This window comes from Bombus affinis, chromosome 7, assembly GCF_024516045.1.
Source record: "Bombus affinis isolate iyBomAffi1 chromosome 7, iyBomAffi1.2, whole genome shotgun sequence".
NCBI lineage: Eukaryota > Metazoa > Arthropoda > Insecta > Hymenoptera > Apidae > Bombus > Bombus affinis.
Window position 1 is genome coordinate 4,476,276 of NC_066350.1, and position 19,916 is coordinate 4,496,191.

Below are 19,916 nucleotides of genomic sequence, written 5' to 3' on the forward strand. Positions count from 1 at the left end.
CAACAAACTCGTACTTTTATAACGTATTAACGCGTGAATGCTACGCGCTCGCACTCGTTGGAATTAATCAGTTTTCCTTTGAAAACGCGTAGAACAAATAACGGTATCGGCGATCCTTTACGGCGTATATCGTGATTAAAAAGCCTGCCTCAGGCATACACCATCGATTTTTGTTTCACCGCGAAAACCAGCTACTCAGCCTGTCGGTGCGCGATTCTCGTCCTCGTCATTATATCAGAAAGAAGGTGGAATTTCCTCGTTTCGAAAAGAACAAACCACTTTCGATTCACCTTGATATTCGATTCTTGTGTATTTATACGATTCTATTAGGTCATCCCATAAGTTCGTGCCGACTTTTATGTATACATTTCATGCGTCGATTTATAAACATACGGCGATAAGGGACCAATGCACTTGAAAAATGGGAAGAAGTTGTACAACGAGAGGGGCATTACATTTTTTCATGAAACTGAAAGGTATGTAAACAATCTCAACATATATAACCGTTCGAAAAACGGAACGAACTTATGGGATGACCTAATAATTACAAATCTAATCGCAAATATTTTATTCCTAAAAACTGTTCGAAAGTTTGAAATATTTCTGACAAATAAATAAATCGCTATAAATTTTACGCGTCTTTTCGAATTGAACATCGGTGTAATCATTCGAGACTCGTGTATTTCGCGCGAGAATTTGTAGAATTTCTTTCACGTTCGATCGGTTACAGCTACCATTCGTATCTTTGTTCCTCGACTGTTCCTGTTGAATTTGGAACAATAGTGGGAATCCTTTCAATGAAAAACTGAAATTTACCATGGAACGTATACCGGTTGAATCCGTTTTTCTTAGCGAAACAAGTTTTCGGAGACATTGTACGAGTATTTGAATTTACTTACAAGTTTATGCACATTTGCTTATATACGCTCTACGTATCACCAAAGTTCTATAATTTTCTGGATCTCCGGCTTGGATATGTACCTTTGTTAGCTGAAAGTTTTTTGTCAATGGTGTTAGCCACGCTCCAGCTATTTCCAGTTATCGTTGAATTTAAGCGAGCACCAAAAAAGCTGTTGAATCTTTACTTTTCCTAGAACGTGTTGGCAATCGAGGATTAAAAATTAAAAGTAATTTCAGGATCGAGTCTAGGAGTCGAAAACAGTCTGTCGTAACGTTCTCTTGATGTTAGATCCGTTGTATCTTGAAAATGATAATTATTACTATAACACGCTCCTCGGTGATTCACAAAAGAATTTGAGTTAACCGATACCTTCTGTAATTAAATGCTATCACGACACGTTTCATAACAGCCTTAATCAATACTTAATTATCGTCTTTAATGCACGTGATGTATTATAGGTCAAAGATAACTCAACGCAAACTACCTCTTATATGCAGAACTAACTCTAACAAATTCATCTATGTCTGCCGTATCTTTGCGTCGAATATTTTACAAAAGCTACGTTGTTTCAATAAAAAAAAAAAAAAACGTAACTGTGTCACACTTTCAGTAGTAATCGAGAAACAATTGAAACGTGTTATTTGTACAAGTTGAAATATTCCCGTGATTCTACTACGAAAAGTGCAACTTTTGATAATAGAAATTTGCTTGCGATACTGATTGCTGTTCGATAGCAACTGAACTAGCAAAAAGAAAGGAACGAAATATTTTGCAAGTAGATCTGCAGTCAATGAAAGCAGAATTTGACGTACACGAAATAAGTCCGGCTTTGTCATACGATGAGAAACGTCTAGTTAGCTCGATAGAAGTAGAAATCGATCGTATTAAATTACACAAAATTATAGCTGTTCGAATGTGTCAAAGGAAGGAAACATCGTCGATGTATTCCACATGCGATAAAACCGATTCTCTCGGCTGATATTGTATCGCTATAAAGTCGATTCGCGTTCGACAGAGGATCGAGTTTAAATCCGAAAATAAAGACTTGACACGGAAAGTGTCAAAATAAAGTATGTCCCGCCGAATGAATTATCAGCGGCCACAATTTCGTCAAAAATCTCTATTTACTCGTGGTCTCTAATAGTCGAGACCATATCCGCTCGACTATCATAACTATAAAGTCTATCTACGCCTTGAAGGGAAACCCCCGCCCATTTTGACTTATCTAACGAAAAGCATCGCTGATCGGCCAGTTCGTGGATCAGCGATTTTCTCTCGATTAAACTTTCTTCTGACCGAATTTAAACGGTCGTCGCTGCCTCGTTGTAATTGATGAAGATGTAGTAACCCAAAACCGCGTATCTACTTAGAAGTCATACCGGATATGATCTTCACTTTTACAGATTTTCCCCGATTTCTCGATTGATTAGATTTACGACGCGTAACGTAATATACGTAGCTATTTCTGAGGGCTTTGCTTACACTTTGACTGCCACGTTGATTATATACGACCAGCCACGGTTTCTCCTGTGACGCCATGGTAGTCATTGGTGAACGAAGCGCTTGAATTTCTTACAATTGTAAAAACTGTATGAAAATTGACAGTTTGGGTATTTTGAATATAACCGATAAATAGAAGATACTTTGAAATAAAAAATGCCCCATTAAACAATTAAACATTTTTATTAGAACATCAATAAAAAAGGGGAGAACAAATCTTGTATCTAACAGTGCACTGTGTTAAAACACTTTAAACATAAATGTAGCTCATCAATACAATCTGGACAATAGGTGGTCATCTTTTTGGTCCGATTCTTATCAATTTTTGATCCTAACTGTTTAACATTTTTTTTATAACATTCTGTCTTACATCATCAATTTATTATTATCATGCCATTATATGCTTCGAATAATAAAAATACTCCCGTGGCGTCCTGTGCGAAACACGTGATTTCGACGTGACAGTAAAAGTGTTAATAGCTCAAGCCTCAACTGGCACGAAGCTTTAATTAACTAAGTCAATATAGGTGACCACATTGTTTTCTTATACAATAATCAATGATATCTGTGATCATCTTGTGCGACTGAGAATTGCCCTGTCGACAAATATTAAAACGGTACGTTGGCACTGAACTGGGACGAGTGTACGAATTCTTAAATTGCTTTTCCATCAGCCTCGGCCTCTGGCTGCCTTTCAAAAGGAAAGAAAAAGCGAGGAGATTACTCGTTTCGCCAACGATCTCGCTAGAATCCTCATTGATAACCGAAAGAACGTGAATTTGACAAACTTCCTTCGACCATACTTTGTCTCTGACTAAAATCGAACGACCGAAAAAATATCACCTATCGTATTTTAAGGGGAAGAATAATTCGCCGACGAAAAGTTTTTCGCCAACGTAGCCGAGTTTCCACTTTCACGCGTGCTTTTCCGAAGAGAGGAACGTAAGCGGAAGTTGGTTGGCTTATTCGACTTTTAAACTTAAGAAGGGTAATGGACGAGAGACGAGCAACAAGGACAAAGCCACGTTCGCTCGCCCCTTCGACGTTCCCAGCCGGTTCTCTCGTTGTTCGCCAATGTTTTCACGATCGTACGCCACACGTTCATCCGCGTGGCTTATTTAAAGTAAGAACTAACCGGCTCATACACACATCGTTCCTTTGCAAATACCACATCCCAATACCAGGAAAACTTTCACGTACAGATTTATCGTACGACGAAAAGCCGAAGATTATTTCTACACGCTCACAACTAGAATTTTCAGCGAATAACCATGATAATCGTAAAACGAATTTTCAAAATACTCGTAAATGAACGAAACCAAGATTAACGTTTTAATAATGGTATAATTATGGATATTCTATTAATATTCTATTAGTATAATACCATACTTGCATATGCATAATATATATAATAGCAACATTATTATATCGTACAGTATTTCGGGGCTTCGTTAAATTTGCTTACATATAATCAAATAAATTCATCAATCGGTGCATTTCGCAAGCTAATCATTTTTAAAATATATTCAACTTCTCAGTTTAAAAGCGGGAAGAATTTTCATAATTTCGTGCATTGTGCATTGCAGCGGTTAGTAACACTGTGTAGCAGTTTAACGAAACTGAATCTCGGTGTATAGCCGAAAGTATAAAATAATTTCTAATGAAATACATTCGTTCAAAATATAAAACATTTTAGGTTTTCGATCGAAACAGTGAGATACCTGTTTCCAAAAATTATTTACTTAATTAATTTATTTATTTGTTTATTGATGGGAAAATCCATTAATAAAAAACATTGTACGTGTGTGAGATACAGAGTGATAAATAAAACAGCGAGATGGAACAGATAAGAATCTAAAACAAAGTACGAGTTGGCTTAACACGTTCACGTTGGCGCTGCTATTTTATTCCTGTGTTCGTATTCGTATTTGTAATAAGTTTATAACATTGAATGGTTATTTTTTTAAATAAATCCTACTTTTTTCAATTAATTTACGTTAAATTTCCATTATTTAAATGTTCAACTGTATGGCAATTTGTTCTGATCACTAAACGAACTACATTTTTGCTGATACGCACCGTTCGATGGAACATTCAAGCGTGAGCCACCGGTGGCGCACGCCGGTCTGAACGTGTTAAGAAAGTAAGGCGACTGATAAAAAAAGATCGGTGAATGCACGAACATTATTGGCGCGTATTATCCATTCAATTAAAGTATCTAAATTAGTCATAGTTCGTCGTATTATCATATTAAAGATTATCGGAGGATCGTATGAATTAAAAAAAAAGTGTTCCCTCGATAATTGAAAAAGACACATTTGCATCTCGGTTAAACGAACTTATTCAGGTTACGAGCGAAAGAAGGTCCGAAAGAAAATATGTTCTATAGATGAGTGACATACATGTTTGATCGGCTTCGTGGAAAGTTTGTCGAATGCAGAAGAAGATTTCCGAAGTAGCACGGTTGCTCGTGTATATTCGCCTCCGATGTATTGGCGAGGAGTTTTAACATGGGCCATTGGGTCGGAGTAAAAACATTTTGTTACGTAACATTGGAACGGAAACTCACGTGGACGTTTAGAAAGCACCGACTTGGAAAACATATTTCGAAAAGAACTTAGACTGAAATTCGGAAAGGAAACACATACGGATCAGAGTTTACGACAAGTTTTCCTCTTGCACCGTTACCTACGTCGAATCGCGAGAAAGTGCTTGTTTTTCAACTAGTAGGAAAAGTGACTTCTCGTCGCGTAAAATATTAGATGTATAAAAGTGAAATAAACATAATGGCGAATAAATCTTTGTTTCAGATCGTTCGCTTTCCCTGCAAAATGATTTGCGCTTCGAACCTTATACGATATTGCGGAAACGTACGAGTTGGTTTCATTTTGTTGGTTTAGTATATTCATTCCGTTCGATTTTTCGTCACAGATGAAAATTGAAAAGTTTCATCCAACTGGTATTTACGTACCATGCGTTTGTCAACAAACAGTTTTAATATCCAGGAGCTTTATTTGCATCTTTGTTAAACAGAAATCATTATTCCCTGCACGCTAGTGGATTTCGCAAAGAATACGTACACAATTTTATGCTTCCATCGTCATCCTTTGCTTTTAAACGAACATCTCTCTAATAATTTGCAGATTTTTCTACACTTTAGTAATGTATTTTTTAGTACATATATTCGCTTAAAAAATGTTCATTATAATTTCTCGACGTTGCTAATCGAAGCCTTAGAAAGTAAAAACAATACCCTTTTCTACTCCGTGCCGCGTGCTACGAACAACTTTTGATTTTAGACGCAATAAACGTGTACAATAAAATCCTATATAGTGGCACCTGTACATGGATCACAAAGAATTTTTCAATTTTTAAAGGATTACGTAGAATATAAATTAAAACGCCGAACGAGCGTTTGTAACGTGTATTCGTCGAAAGCGAATTCAAGTAAGCACTAAAATATCGTGCAAACTTTTTAAATAATTTGAAACCAGTTTAAAAGCAACTGGAAAACGCTTTTTGTAGATATCTTCATACTTACTTCGTACTCTTACCTCCCCTATTCGAGCTACTTATATAATAGCGGAACAATGAATTAATTAAAATTCATCGATCTATACCATCAGTCTGTGACTAAATAAAAATAGAAGCGCTGGGTTAGCATCGTTCTTTAAAATCCGGACCCTACAAAAAACGAAAACAATTAACCGAACCTTTTAAAGAGGCTAAACCTGGTAACACTGACGCAGCCTCAACTTAGTTCGTCTATTCAGCTGGTCGAGTGTTTTCGTGATCAAGGATGCGGAGCTTTATTAAGGCTAGCAGTGTATTTACTAAAAACTGCTTCCGTAAGCGCGCAACTTTGAAAGCGAGGTGCTTGCCGCTTTGACAAGAAACGAACAACAATTTGCATTCTCGAAGTCGCTGCGTTTTCGGCCCGTTGATCATCCTTCCAGCTTCTGCTTTTCCCAAATTTCCGTCGACGAATTTGTAATTACATGATTCCGCTTAACGTACACGGCATGGCGAGTTCTTTCAGCAGTGGAAAACCGTTTTACATTTCGCACCTTCTCGCAAAATTCGCTTTTGAATTCATCGCACCACGGAGAGCACTTGTGGACGTTTCCTCCTGTTAAATGTGACTATCCGTTGTCGTGATTTCCCTTACGTTTTTCCAAGCTTAGAATTCCAAGAATTTATGTATCTTTTCATCGATTAGATTTTACTCGATAATAATTTTCACGATAATATAGGTGTATATTCATAAATAATAAGCTTTCAAATTAACTTACACATGGCATATTGAGTTTCCTAGATTCCATTATTATTGATTAAATCGGTTACTATATGAAATATCGACAAATAAGACGCTTCCGTCTTCTTCTTCCAAAACATTCAGGAAATTACGAGAATCGTCGAATTTCAAAAATAATTTGCCAGTGCGTTCCGACATGTGGTAGCAGTTCATGGTGTACCGTGCCGAAACTCATAAAAAGCAAATAATAGAAAACGATTAAAAATTGTAGCTATCTAAAGTCTGGTACTTAGTATTTGATTAATCTTGTAAGAAATATGCGAAAGTTAACATTTATCATAAAGAGAGAGAGAGAGAGAGAGAGAGAGAAACAAATATTACACGTTTTTTGAAAATTCCTTATTAGTTTGACGAAGTCATTCCGAGTTTCCACCGAGGTGATTTCTTAAGCTGATAGAAACTGGGACACTGGCCTTTAGCGGTAACTTTCTAGCGAAATTAGCTTAGTTCCCGGAGAAGTTTACTGCGAGTAATAAACTCGTAAATCCAGTGCAGCAAAAATTGAGAAATTTGTAAACATGGTGGCCAACGAGTGATAACTGTTGCACAAGAATGAGTCGAGCGCCAGCTCGAGCAAAGGAAACTAAACTTTTAACTCTGATAAACTAAACTCGATTTCCCGTAAAATGTGGATAGTTCTTCGCTAAAAATCGTATTAAAATTCACGTAAAATTATTTCGAATTAGTCGAACTTGCTATACGAAACGTAGGAAACTTAATTCTCGAGAAAATTTAATTACACAAAAGTAATACCTATACCTGCTGCTCCGACTACCTCAACGTGTTTGTACCAATAAGCACGACAATGCTTGGTGATCTATTAATTATATAGCGAAACGATAATATCATTATCTGATAACAAGTTGATTTTCGAATCGATATACCTACAATAAAAAAAAAAAACAATAAAATGTTGGTCATTTCTGGAAGCTAGCACCTTGGGAGTTTTCCAGCATATCGTAACCGGGAGACGTGAGTTCGGCGTTTTATTCAATGTTTTATCGAACACGAATTACCCTTTCTTCGTGCTAATGCTCCCCAAAGAATGGCCGCATTAATGGTTTTTAGCCTCGCTCGTGCGGAATTAACGAGCAAGTGACAGAAAACTTTCGCTACGTTTCCTTTCAACCGACTTCCATTCAGTCTTTGCTCGCTTGGATTACGGTTCTTTAACGTTATTGTTCCCGGGGAATTTTTAATATTAATGGCCATCATCGGCTACCGGTGTACCAGCGCAGCGATTCGAAACGTCCGTGATTTAAAGGCTAACATCAAGGCACGGCTCGTGTCACACGAACTATGCATTAAGGGCAAATTTGAATTTAAGATGACTCAAGAGCTCTTTGTGAGACCGATCCTTATTTTTGTCTATGCAAGCGGGCTGTGAGGGTAACTCGTTAGACGAACCTCTTTAACGTCATACTCGATCCTATGTTTTGCAACGATTGCTCTTTTCCACTTGACATCGATTCTTTTTCATACTTCTTGCCTCTTTCCTTCCTTCCTTCCTTCCTTCCTTCCTTCATTCATTCATTCATTCGTTCGTTCGTTCTTTCCTTCAATTTCTTTTCCTTATCCGTTTTGGTCCTTGCAAGTTCAAGTAGAGGAAATTATGGCTACAAAGTGGTATAACAGCACAATATTATACTAAAGTAACAGAATTTTTGTAGAACAGGATGGTTTACGTAAGGATAGCGTAATGTTTAAACGCACAAGTAAATAAATAAAACAGAGTAGAAGTTGAATAGGATTAATTGATAACGTATCAGATTGTAAAATTGCAAAAAGTTATAAAATTGCTTTAAAAGACACAAAATGGAACATCTTGTTGCGTGTAATAGTATTCAGGTGAAATACAGTGACCTTCGGTAATACGTGATTTTAGTTTTCCCTGAAAATCGCAAACTAATTCACAGGGACAAACATATGGCCGTTATTATTTCGTGTCCGCTTAATTAACAAGAACTATCGCGTTAATGTAAATTAGTAATTTTCAATGTTCCAACGATGACACTGAACATGAATGATGAAATGATCTATAGCGTTCGTAATACATTAACCAACGACGTATTAGCGAGTGGTTTTCAATTAAATCGAATACGTGAAAATGTTATATTAACATTTTACGTGGGGAGCGGAGCAGCCTCGAAAAGGACATGTTTTCCTACATATACACACACGAGTTAGCATAATTGATATTACGCTATGGCGTAACGTCATTCACCCCATTATGCAAGAGGTCGCTGTTCAAATTAATATTAACACCTTATTAGCAGCCAGCAAATTACAATTTCTCGCATGTACCACCCACTTGAACTGTTAGTTTTATAAGGATACTAATTTTATAATGCGCGTTATGGACAAACCGACACAAAATTGTTATTATCACTTAACGATAGTATCGCATTAATGGAGTACAGTACCGTGCGTATACTGCGTGTAGCAATCGTTGATTAATAATTTCTACCCTCCTAACCAGTTAATCGAAAATTGAAATTCTCTTAAAATGCCGTACGTAGAATTTAATCCTTGTACTGTGTATAGTACATATGTATACGTATCTACATACATATATGTATTACGCGATGTCGGTTTCATCGGTAACATGGAGGAGTAGAGGTACTGATAATAATTAAATTATGATACTCGAAGTGCTTCGAACGTTGAACTCTTCTAAAACGTGTAATAGAATTATGTAACAACAGGTTTTCGTATGTTGCATAATAAATTGTTAATGTTAGAGGGAACAATGTTAGGGAAAGTTTCAAGGAAATTTGTTACGTTTTTAAAAAGGGGCTGATTTTGTGATACTGTTGCTTTAAATAAACCACTGAAACTGGTAATTTTACTTGATAACATCGTTACACAAAGTTATATATGTTAAGATTGTTTACATACCTTTCAGTTTCATGAAAAAATGTAATCCCCCTCTCGTTGTACAACTTCTTCCCATTTTTCTGGTAGGGCCAATATTCCGTCTTGATAAAAGTTCTCTTGTTTTTTTTTTTAAATATGAAATGTATACACAAAAGTCGGCACGAACTTATGCGATGACCTAATAATAATATTGTTTTATACGGAATAAGAAACTTTGAATACGTTTGTATTACAATGAATAGTAACGCAAAGAATTCTAGAAACATTCATTTTCGCCATACCGTAAGATATTCGCGCAACTCTTTCCTCACAGAGAAACTTGCAAAAAGAAAAAACACGTCTATCTAAATTGAAAAATGTCAATTGGATATTTAGTTAAAAGAGAAGCAGCGAAAGAAAAATTACATAGCCACAAAAGCAAGCAATTGGAATAAGAAACATGACTAAATCGATGGAAAAAGTGGTAATGGTCGAAAATCGATGCCACGCGTGAAACGAAGCAAAAAGCGCGATATGTGGAGGACGAGCGGTTTATCGAGCGATTTACAATTATTTCAGAGTCAACGAGCGACGTCACGGAAGGAGTTTACGCCGGCGAGCGTGCCCGTTTGGTTTATGGGGTGTTCACAACCCCCGTGAATTCGATCGGCGGTTCGGCCGTCTGCGCTTTCTCCATGAAGAACGTCCTCGAAGTCTTCCAGGGTGCGTTCAAGGAACAAGAAACCATAAACAGCAATTGGTTGCGAGTACTTCCGGAAAAGGTGCCGGAGCCTAGACCCGGTGCATGCGTAAACGACTCCAGGACACTTCCAGACGTGACCGTAAATTTTGTCAAAGCGCACCCCCTCATGGACGATGCGGTCCAATCCTTCTTTTCATTACCTGTGATAACCAAAGTCAGCTTCAAGTAAGTGTTTGCTATTCGTTATTCGTCATTTCTTTGTTTGTGATTCCAAGCGCTGTCACGTTGTAACAGGATTTTTCTCCGTAAATACATTTTTCTTTTTTAATGGAATTATATATTTTCCTTGGTTCTTCGAGTTGCTCGAGTTATCTTACGAACAAAAGACGAATAAACTTTATTATTTTCGTGAATATGTTGTGAATATTTGAACATATCTTTGCTTGATAGCCGCTTTATCGAAACACTTATAATAGCAGTAGTGGTGGTAGTAGTTGTTGTAGTAGTAGCAGCAGTCGGAAAGCGAACTAGACAGCAACTAACTTTACGTTCAAGTCAAACATTGCTTCGTAACAACTTACTATAACAAGCAAGATTGCTAAATGAATGGAATTATACAAAATGGCAACGCAACTTGTTCAACATTAATTTCCGGTACAGTCACAGCTAACGTAATCTCGTAGAGTTTCCAATTATTTGGAGTGTCGAAAATGATACCAATTATAAGAGTACGACGTTGGAATGTAATTCGAAAGAGCGACGATCAAACCGAAGTGTCGTATTCCAGTTACAGATTTACCAAAGTCGCCGTGGATCCTCAAGTGAAGGCGTTGGATGGCAAAGCCTACGATATCCTGTACGTCGGAACAGGTGAGTTACCGCAATTGTGCACCACGGCGAACAAAAGCACTCGCACGGCATTTAATTATGATAATTTCATAATTATTCGTAGACGACGGCCGAGTTCTCAAAGCGCTCAATACTCGAGCGCCGGATTCTCTGAACAACGTTAGCCAGGTCATCGTCAGCGATGTTCAAGTACTCAAGTACGGTAAGCGGTCCTCGAAAATCTCCACGCATTTTTTCCCTGCAAATGAAACGCTCGAAGCCTCGTGAAATTCAACGTTCGATCGTTCCACATCCGATAAGCATCGATCCAATTATGGAAATCACATTATCTATGTTCAAATTCTAAAGCAAATAATTTAATCAATCCGTTGAATTACCATGTACAAAAATCCTAATAATACGTATTACGAAGATCATAATAATTTTAATTAATATTAAAGTAGTAGTTTTATTAAAGTAATCTTCGTTGATCAAATTTCCAACATTGGTTAAACGTTGACCGATAACGTCGCACGAACCGCAGCAAACACGTTTTCTTCCGAACGACGAGCCGATATCCCTTCGTGCTTAATCCCTACACGAGAATTAAAGCGTCCAATTCCGTTCACGTTCAGGACAAGCGATCAAGGATCTGTTGGTGGTCCACCTGGCCGGCGAGGCGAGCAAGTTGGTCGTGTTTGCTGACTCCGAAATTCGTGCGGTACCACTGCATCATTGCGACGCGGCAGCGGCGGTCACCTGCGCGTCTTGCGTTGCACTTCAGGATCCACATTGTGCTTGGGACGCTACGAAGAATCTGTGTGTGGCCGTGTCGACTAAGCTGCACGACAGCGATGCTGACAAAACCCTCTTCCAGGACATTATGAACGGCAGACACAAGGGCTGCGGCTACGAGCAAGGTAATTCCCGTTAACGCAAACTCTCCTTAATTGAGTTGAGAGACATTTAAAGGTCGATCTCTTGCGAGATTATCAAACGTTATCGACCTGTCTCTAATGTAAACTTGTCGTTCTCGCTTCAATTTTTATTTTTCCGTTTTCTTTTTTTTTTTTTCAATGAATTCACGCTGATTGGTTCCTTTCTTTTTTCTCTTTTTTTTCTCTCTCTCTCTTATTTTCTATCAAAGGATTGGCAATCCTGATAGCAGCGATTACTTAATACGATGAGTCTCTGTGAGATTTGTAATCCGTGTTCTCGTAACAAGCGAGAAACGTTAATTTCTAAGCAGAATTTAAACGAAAGGAAAAACTAACGCTTTCAAATTGGTAGAACGGTATGATGATACTCATATACTAAAAACGTATTAACAGGAGATCTATCCGTACAACGATTAATCAAGGACAGCTAGATAAAAGATAAAGATAAAAGGGCCTATCGTCTTTTCGCTGAAAAAGAATAAATATGTAATTCTATAGCGCCATGACGCACTTTGCGAAGGTCACGCCGAAAAGGTTAGTTGAATTAGATTGAAAAGTGTCATCGCACAATCTCCATATTCACTAGATATTGCGCAATCGAATTATGGTTTCTCTACAGCACTTCGACCTTTTTAACCGATAAACAAGTTTTCTTACGGAGATAATATCAAAAATGCTATATGTCAATTTACTGAACTGCAAAAATGTAAATTTTATTCGTTAGAGGAATTAGATCCCTCTGGTATACAGGGTAAGTCAATGAAAACTATTATTATCTAGAACAACTCGTTATCTATTGATTATACGAAAAAACGTTTTATCTAAAACGAATTATAATGCGTTCGAAGGGACTCGTCGAATGGATGAAATTCGATTTTTTTATATCTTAGCGGTTTCTTCGGCTGTACAAACATTGGAATAAATCACTGAACGCAGTTTATCTCGCACAGGATTCCTCCTATAGAATTGACCTTCTTCTGCTTCTTTATATTACGCGTTCTCTAATAGTATTTTTGATTAGAAAAATAGTAACGTGTACCATAGAAACCCCGACAGAGGGTTAAATCGAACATACTGTGTATACCTCGAAAGGCCTCGACGTTGTTAGGAAAAATTATAAAAAATAATCTTGCTAAAAGCTAGCTTTTAGACGTAATTATGCCGCCAGTCTCGAAAGGGTTAAGTGGTACTCGATTCGACGTTTGCCAAGGCATTTTGACTGGAAGCTGGATTGTTGGAAAGTTACACGGTACACAGCCACATGAATCGTGTAGGAGTTTTCCTCGTTCAACGAGCGTGACGGTAGCTCGCTTACTTAGCCATGGCACGGTTAAATTCGCCGGTTTTTCGCGTTTACACCGAGGCTAAAATGCCGGGGAAGAGAGCTATCCGTGAGAATTGGCTCGCCACGCTCCTTGATCGGTTTCACAGCCTCTCCTCTCGAAGAGGTCTCGACGGAGAAGTTTCGCTCGCCGGATGAAACACGCTTCCTAGAGAGGAATTTTCAACGCCTTTGCCGCGTAACCGTACGATTGTGAATACAGTTATGAATGCGGTATGGTTCGGGCTTCGTAGATCACGTTACGCCGAGCAGTCGAGAGACTCGTAATTGGAATTTCGAGGAAAAATGTTGGCAAATTCGCGTGGATGGTATACTTTGTCGTTCGCGAAGGTTAATAGCGAAATATAGTTGGTCAAATTTCCCTTTAGTTTTTTATCCAGTGCTGTCAATTAACACGTTGACTGCCACTTGGTCATTGGTGACCGGAGCGCTTGAACTTCTTACAATTGTAAAAATTGTATGAAAATTGACAATTAGAGCATTTTGAATATAACCGATAAATGGAAGATACTTTGAAATAGAAAGTGCCTCATTGAACAATTAAACATTTTTATTAGAACATCAATAAAAAAAAAATGAGAACAAATCTTGCATCTAACGGTGCACTGTGTTGAAACACTTTAAACATAAATGTGGCTCATCAATACAATTTGGACAATAGCTGGTCACATGTTTGGTCCGATTCTTATCAATTTTTAATCCTAACCGTTTAACATTTTTTTTATAACACTCTCTGCAAAATTTTTATGCCAGGTACGCTTGCCCTTCTTTCTTCTGCATTTCGTGTCGTAATCTTTGTCGAATAAGTATATTTGACGGCTCTGATGAACGGCACTGTGTAAGATGCATTATGAGTGCCATTCTAAAATCAGATACCTTGATTTTTGTTTTTGTTGCTTGTTTATAGAGTATCATCTCGTTTGAAATTGATGTATTTAACAATAACTCTAAAGCTAATTTTATATATCACTTGAGGGTTCTTCTACGTGGTGTAGAATGTGCTATCACTTGATCTGATAAATCTACAGCACATTTTCCTCTGTTGTAATCTACCACTACCATTGGTTTAACACAAACATAATTTTCTTTGCGGACCTCTACCGTTTCAGCCTAATATCTTCTACACGTTTCAACAATGTATTCTGGACGTTTTGCTTACAACGAAATAACAAGTATAGTTATATATATACGTATATATATAACAAGTATAGTTATATATAACTATTCGTATATATATACGAATAGTTTGTTAAAATAAACGAAACCTTGTTCTAATACGTCGCTATCAACTATTACCAAGGCGCCACAGTGGTCACCCGTGACCACCAATAAAATAAACGGTCCATTGGGGAAGAATGTTGTCTTACATCATCAATTTATTATTATTTTGCCATTATATGCTTCGAATAATAAAAATATTCCCGTGGCGTCCTGAGCGAAGACATGTGATTTCGGAGTGGCAGTCAAAGTGTTAAACGAGATAGATAGTTAAAGTAGGTTTGGGATCTTATTTCAGACGACGACAAAGAGAAATTACGATCAAAAAAGTTGTTTAAAAGGAGATATTTTCGTAACGAATATGTACGTCTGTGAATAATCTCCTACTAAAACTATTACTGATTACTAGTTTATAGCGTTATGTTGTACTTTTGGTTTTGTACTTACTTCCATTCATAAAACATAATCTTTTGGGGGAAAAATTGCAAAAGATGCGAAACCGGTTGCGACAACTTTATCGCCTTAAAGGAAGAATCATTTTGCCCGTAAAAATTCTACTTTTAAAACCGAGAACTTGTAAAAATGTGTAAATCCCCTTAAAAGTGGAGTGATTTTAACCGTAGAATTTTGTTATCCGAAAGATTGTAAAATGTTTGTTATAACGAGGAAAACTATTTTAATTAGTCGCTGTCAGCATCTATTACCTAGAAACGTTCGTAATAAATTCTACAAAAATCCGTAAATTTAGTGCAAGGTATCTCATTTCGTCTTGCGATGGTACAGGCGAACCGAAGTTCGAAAAATGTTTGTAGAATCGAGAGAAAAGAATGACAAGACAAGAACCGTCTAAACAGGATATGTTAAAAATGTCTATCGTCGCTTTAACTTTTTAAGCGGAATTTCTCTCAGGAATTTGTCCATTAAACCGAAGAATTTCTCGGGTTAAACTCACCCGGGCGCAGTTGAAAATTTTACCGTTCCACTCCGGTTGTAGGTTTTGTCTAATTTTTGCCAGAAATGAAAAAGAAGAAAAGTAAAAAGGTAAATAAATAAGTAACAAGAAAAGACGAAAACAGGAAGAATTCTTGAAATCTTAAAAACGAACCGCGCGAATATCTTCACGAATTTTCCATCTAGCGAATATAGCGGTATTTCTGAGCGACGGGATGCGAGAAGGACCGCTTCAAACTTACATTTACTTTGTACGCTCGCGAACGATCTTATAAGCTTCAGCATATTCATATTTCACGCTGGTTATATCAGCGGCCATCAATTTCTGTCGTAATCAAATTCGCATCGGCCAGCGACGTAGTAGCACGTGCGACGTTGAGGGGACGCGTGTTACGTGGATGTATCGCGACCGTTTATAAACGCGATTTCTTTCTCCATCGTAGCCATAACAACTATATATTTTGTTATTTGGCCGTCCATTTCAATCGACCAGTCTTCTTTTGCTTTTTTTCCCATATTCATCACCGTTCACCGTACGCTTTTCTCGCGATAGCTCGCACGATGGTTCAGCTGGCAAATAGCCGATAGCGATCGGTCTAGCGATGGAATCGAATTCTACGCGTATTCGCGAATACAACTAGCAAAAAACATCAAAATACTGTTATAAAGAGCTGGAACTTATCTAGGTTCGTGTTTACTTGAAAATACGTGTGTTTTCTTCAAAGTACTCGCGAGGCGTTGCAAACTTTACAGTTCAATTGGAAGCTACTTGCAACAGACTCGATTCCACCGGTAGCAGGCGATGTAGAACTGACAATACGCTTCTTTCGACTGGTCACCGTGGGCTAGAAGATACGTAGACGCGATAACGGGGCTATCGGCCCGATGCAAATGTATCCTGAAATCGATTTATGGTATTCGACACGGCGCGGTGTGCAACAGCGTCAGATGTGTACCGTCTGGCCTGCAGGATAAATTGGAATTTATGCGTCGGTTTACGTCGCCCGATACGCTCCTAACGAGCGTTACTTGGCCGTTCACCGCTGCTAAAAGTGCTCCAGATCACAGGATCACAATGAGCACAGCCAGAAGCGGTTGTCACGGGGAAAATCGATTTCCCGTACGATCGAACGGGAAACACGGCGGTGATTAGAAGGTAACGTTACATGTCGTGTTTGCTTGGTTTACGTTGACGGGTAAAACCGTCTACGACTTCTCGTGCTAACTTTCCTTCGTTTTAACGAGATTTAGAATTATCGAAGTAGCGAAGCAGAATGTAACATCGGCAGCGCAGAATTACTTATCTGCGGCTAATCGAATAGCGTTTTCTCAAACGCAAATTTTCTCCTCCAATTTATTATCTTCGTTTGTTTTCGTCACATAGAATTCCTGGCTTTCCTCTTACGCTGTTCACCATGAAATAACCGCTACAGTCTCGAAAGCACAGTTAGATGTACGTACACTTTCTCATCTTACGAGCAATCATCCCGTAACGGAGTTTCATTATTTTCTACAACTTAGCTCACCTTCGTCACCTGCGTCAAGCTAAATCATTTGTCCATAGAGTATCGACTTTTGTGGTGTCTAAGATTCAAGTACGTTACAAAGAAGCATTCTACGAAGGAAAGTCTCGCTTTCGCTCGTGTCAGTGCGAACGGAGCGACTGCAAGTTGCGTTACCCTTTGCGCTTTGCTATTTGGTTCGCTCGACCGCTAATGGAATCGACTTTTTCCCCGTAACTGGCCTAGAAACGACCGCAAATGACGCGACATTCGGTTTAACGCGTTCTACGGGGTGTAGATTACCGGTGTGAGTCACAACACCGTGACAAAATGGCGAATTCGCTGGTAGCTCGATAGCTTCGCCCTGTCTGCCGGCATTGATAGCCAGTGAATCAGACGCTGCTTTTACCTCTACTACGGAGACTCGAAGTACGTTTGCGAGTATGATTTGTTGTCTGTGAGGTTGTGTCAGGCTGACTCGTAGGTAGAATCGAAGGTAGTATTTATATGTCGCTTTATGGCAATGAGGCAGCGTCTTTTACCTGCGCATGAATCATCCCGTTTAAGAATATTACGTAAAATTTGAAACGAATGAATGTTGTTTCACATTTTCTTGATACTAAATATACTAGAGCGAAATCTAATCTTATCCGTTATCGCGGAAATCTTGCTTTCCAACTTATAATAATTCACGTAGCTAGTTATAACGGTAGTGCTACACGTGCAAATATTTCCCCTGATAAAACCTGTAAATTATAAAACCTACGAATCTCGATAGCAAGGTAATCGTAGCGATTAATTAATCACGGAAATTTATACACGGAAAATCGTAGGTGCAATCTTTCGCGGTAACAAAGAAAATAACAAATGTCTCGAGTAAATACTAGACCTGTTATCAAAATCTAGGAATTAAATCAAATAATCCCATAAATCCTATCACTCTCACCACGATCACGCAATGTACGGAGTTAAAGCGCGTTAATCACAGACCGTTAAAATTGCTCTCGTGGCTTCAATCCTCTTACGTTCTATGGAACCGATCGCATGTCGATGCAAAGTGCGTAGGCTTGTCTTCGGCAACTAGTTTGACCTATTACTCTTTTATCGGTCGCATGATTTAGCCACAAGACGAAATTGCAGGAAAGACTGGCTCCATTGAAACTCGAGACGCACACGCTGCAAGAAAATTGCCTCTTAAGGCTAAAGGTACTCGCCATTATTGCAGGTAACGCGCGGACACGTCGCGCGTTAAAGAAGCTCCTCCGAATGCCGCTGCCACGTCTACATCGAGGTGAAAGTTTAATAAGAGAGAAAATCACCGGTCCAAACGAGTCTTACTTGTTGCTCTAACTAGCTGCTCTCGTTTCTTAAATCCACACGCGGAAATGGTTCAGACCGCTCGGATTAATTTTAATCGGCTGCAACTGGTTTGCGATACTTACAGCTGCTCGGCCGATTATACGCTGAGAAGTGCCGCTGCATCGATATCCCGCCAGTGAAATTTCTCGTGAAACACCGTCGCGATGTTCGTCGAAACCTTTCTTAACACGTTGACTGTCGCGTCATCCATATTCGGGTGACAGCAAAGTTTCTGATAGGATCGCGTCACCCGTATTCGGGTGACTCTTATTTGACTACTTGCGAAGGATCGTCGTAGGTATCTGAAAAGATTTTCCACGGGAAATAATAAAACTATTGCATCGTTATAAAAGTAGTACGAAAATGGTTTATTAAGAAAATTATTTAGAATGTAAAACTTTGAAGCATTTTATACAAAGCTGAGGTTGGTCGGGACAATTTGGACAAGTCGTTGTTTTCTTTAAATTCTTTCGTGTCTTTGATCGGTCCGTTTGACGTCTTTTATCTGCATAACATAGTTTGCATGCGCGTCTAATGCTTCTTCCGGAATCATTTTCCCAAACGGCGATATTATGCTGACTCCGTCGAAGACAAGGATTTTTTGTATTTTTAGACAACCCTAATAATTTTCCAGCTAATAATTCTCTAAATCTTCTAATATTTACATCCTTCCTTCTTGCAATCTTCTGATACAAGTAAGTTTATTATTTCGCCATCAACGAACAGTTCAAACACATCGTATGGATTGACATCGCCAGGTAATTGCCTAATGCGGCCGTCTGTCTCGGGAAAAGGAAATGACTTCTGCCGACCACTAAATTCATTCTATTCACCAAATTGAATTGTACTTTCCTCGGTATCATTGGTTCTTTTTTCTTCCTCAATGACCTCTTGTAAAATCTCGTCAACAGTATCTTCATGATATTCGGTATCACTACGATTGCACTTATCAATATCCGAATCAGAATCAAACGATATGTAATTCTATTTATATTTCTATTTCTATGAAATCTGATTTCTAAACCTCGTAAAAGCTTTCTTTTTCACTGCTATTTGACTCACTAAGAAATAAGTTTTCCGTTTTTCTCTTCGACATTGTAACGAATTAGGGCATAGATTTTAAGTTATCTAAAATATCGGTGAGAATACCTAGCAGAGTAGGTTTGGTACAGCGGCACTCGTGGCCTGAAGGAGATTTCATTGGAAACATGCGCGGCAGTCAACGTGTTAAGAACACTAGAGAATTTCGGTTACGAAGTGAAACATCGTAAATCCATATTTAATTCAGAACTGCTACGATAAAATGAAAATAGAACTCGGATCAATTATTAACATTGATTGATTATTCCATTTCGAACCACGGATATAGAGGCTCGATATTTCGACGGTTAATATAATATAATATAATAAAAATATAATTCAAAGTTAAACGTTATTCTTTCTACGTGGTGGCGAATTTTTCAGTGTTTCTGTTCCTCTTTCTACGCATATTCCATTATTTCC

General features: G+C 38.2%; 1 protein-coding gene across 2 annotated transcripts in view; it reads left to right on the forward strand.

Moving 5' to 3' along the window:
• The window catches only part of LOC126918522 (semaphorin-1A-like), a 373,869-nt gene that overhangs the window by 348,430 nt on the left and 5,523 nt on the right, over positions 1–19,916 (forward strand). For both annotated transcript variants that reach the window (XM_050726525.1, XM_050726526.1), the window contains exons 10-13: positions 10,152–10,500; positions 11,063–11,145; positions 11,228–11,326; positions 11,739–12,023. In XM_050726525.1, coding sequence (XP_050582482.1) covers positions 10,152–10,500; positions 11,063–11,145; positions 11,228–11,326; positions 11,739–12,023 — 816 coding nt within the window. The remainder of the gene's footprint in view (positions 1–10,151; positions 10,501–11,062; positions 11,146–11,227; positions 11,327–11,738; positions 12,024–19,916) is intronic.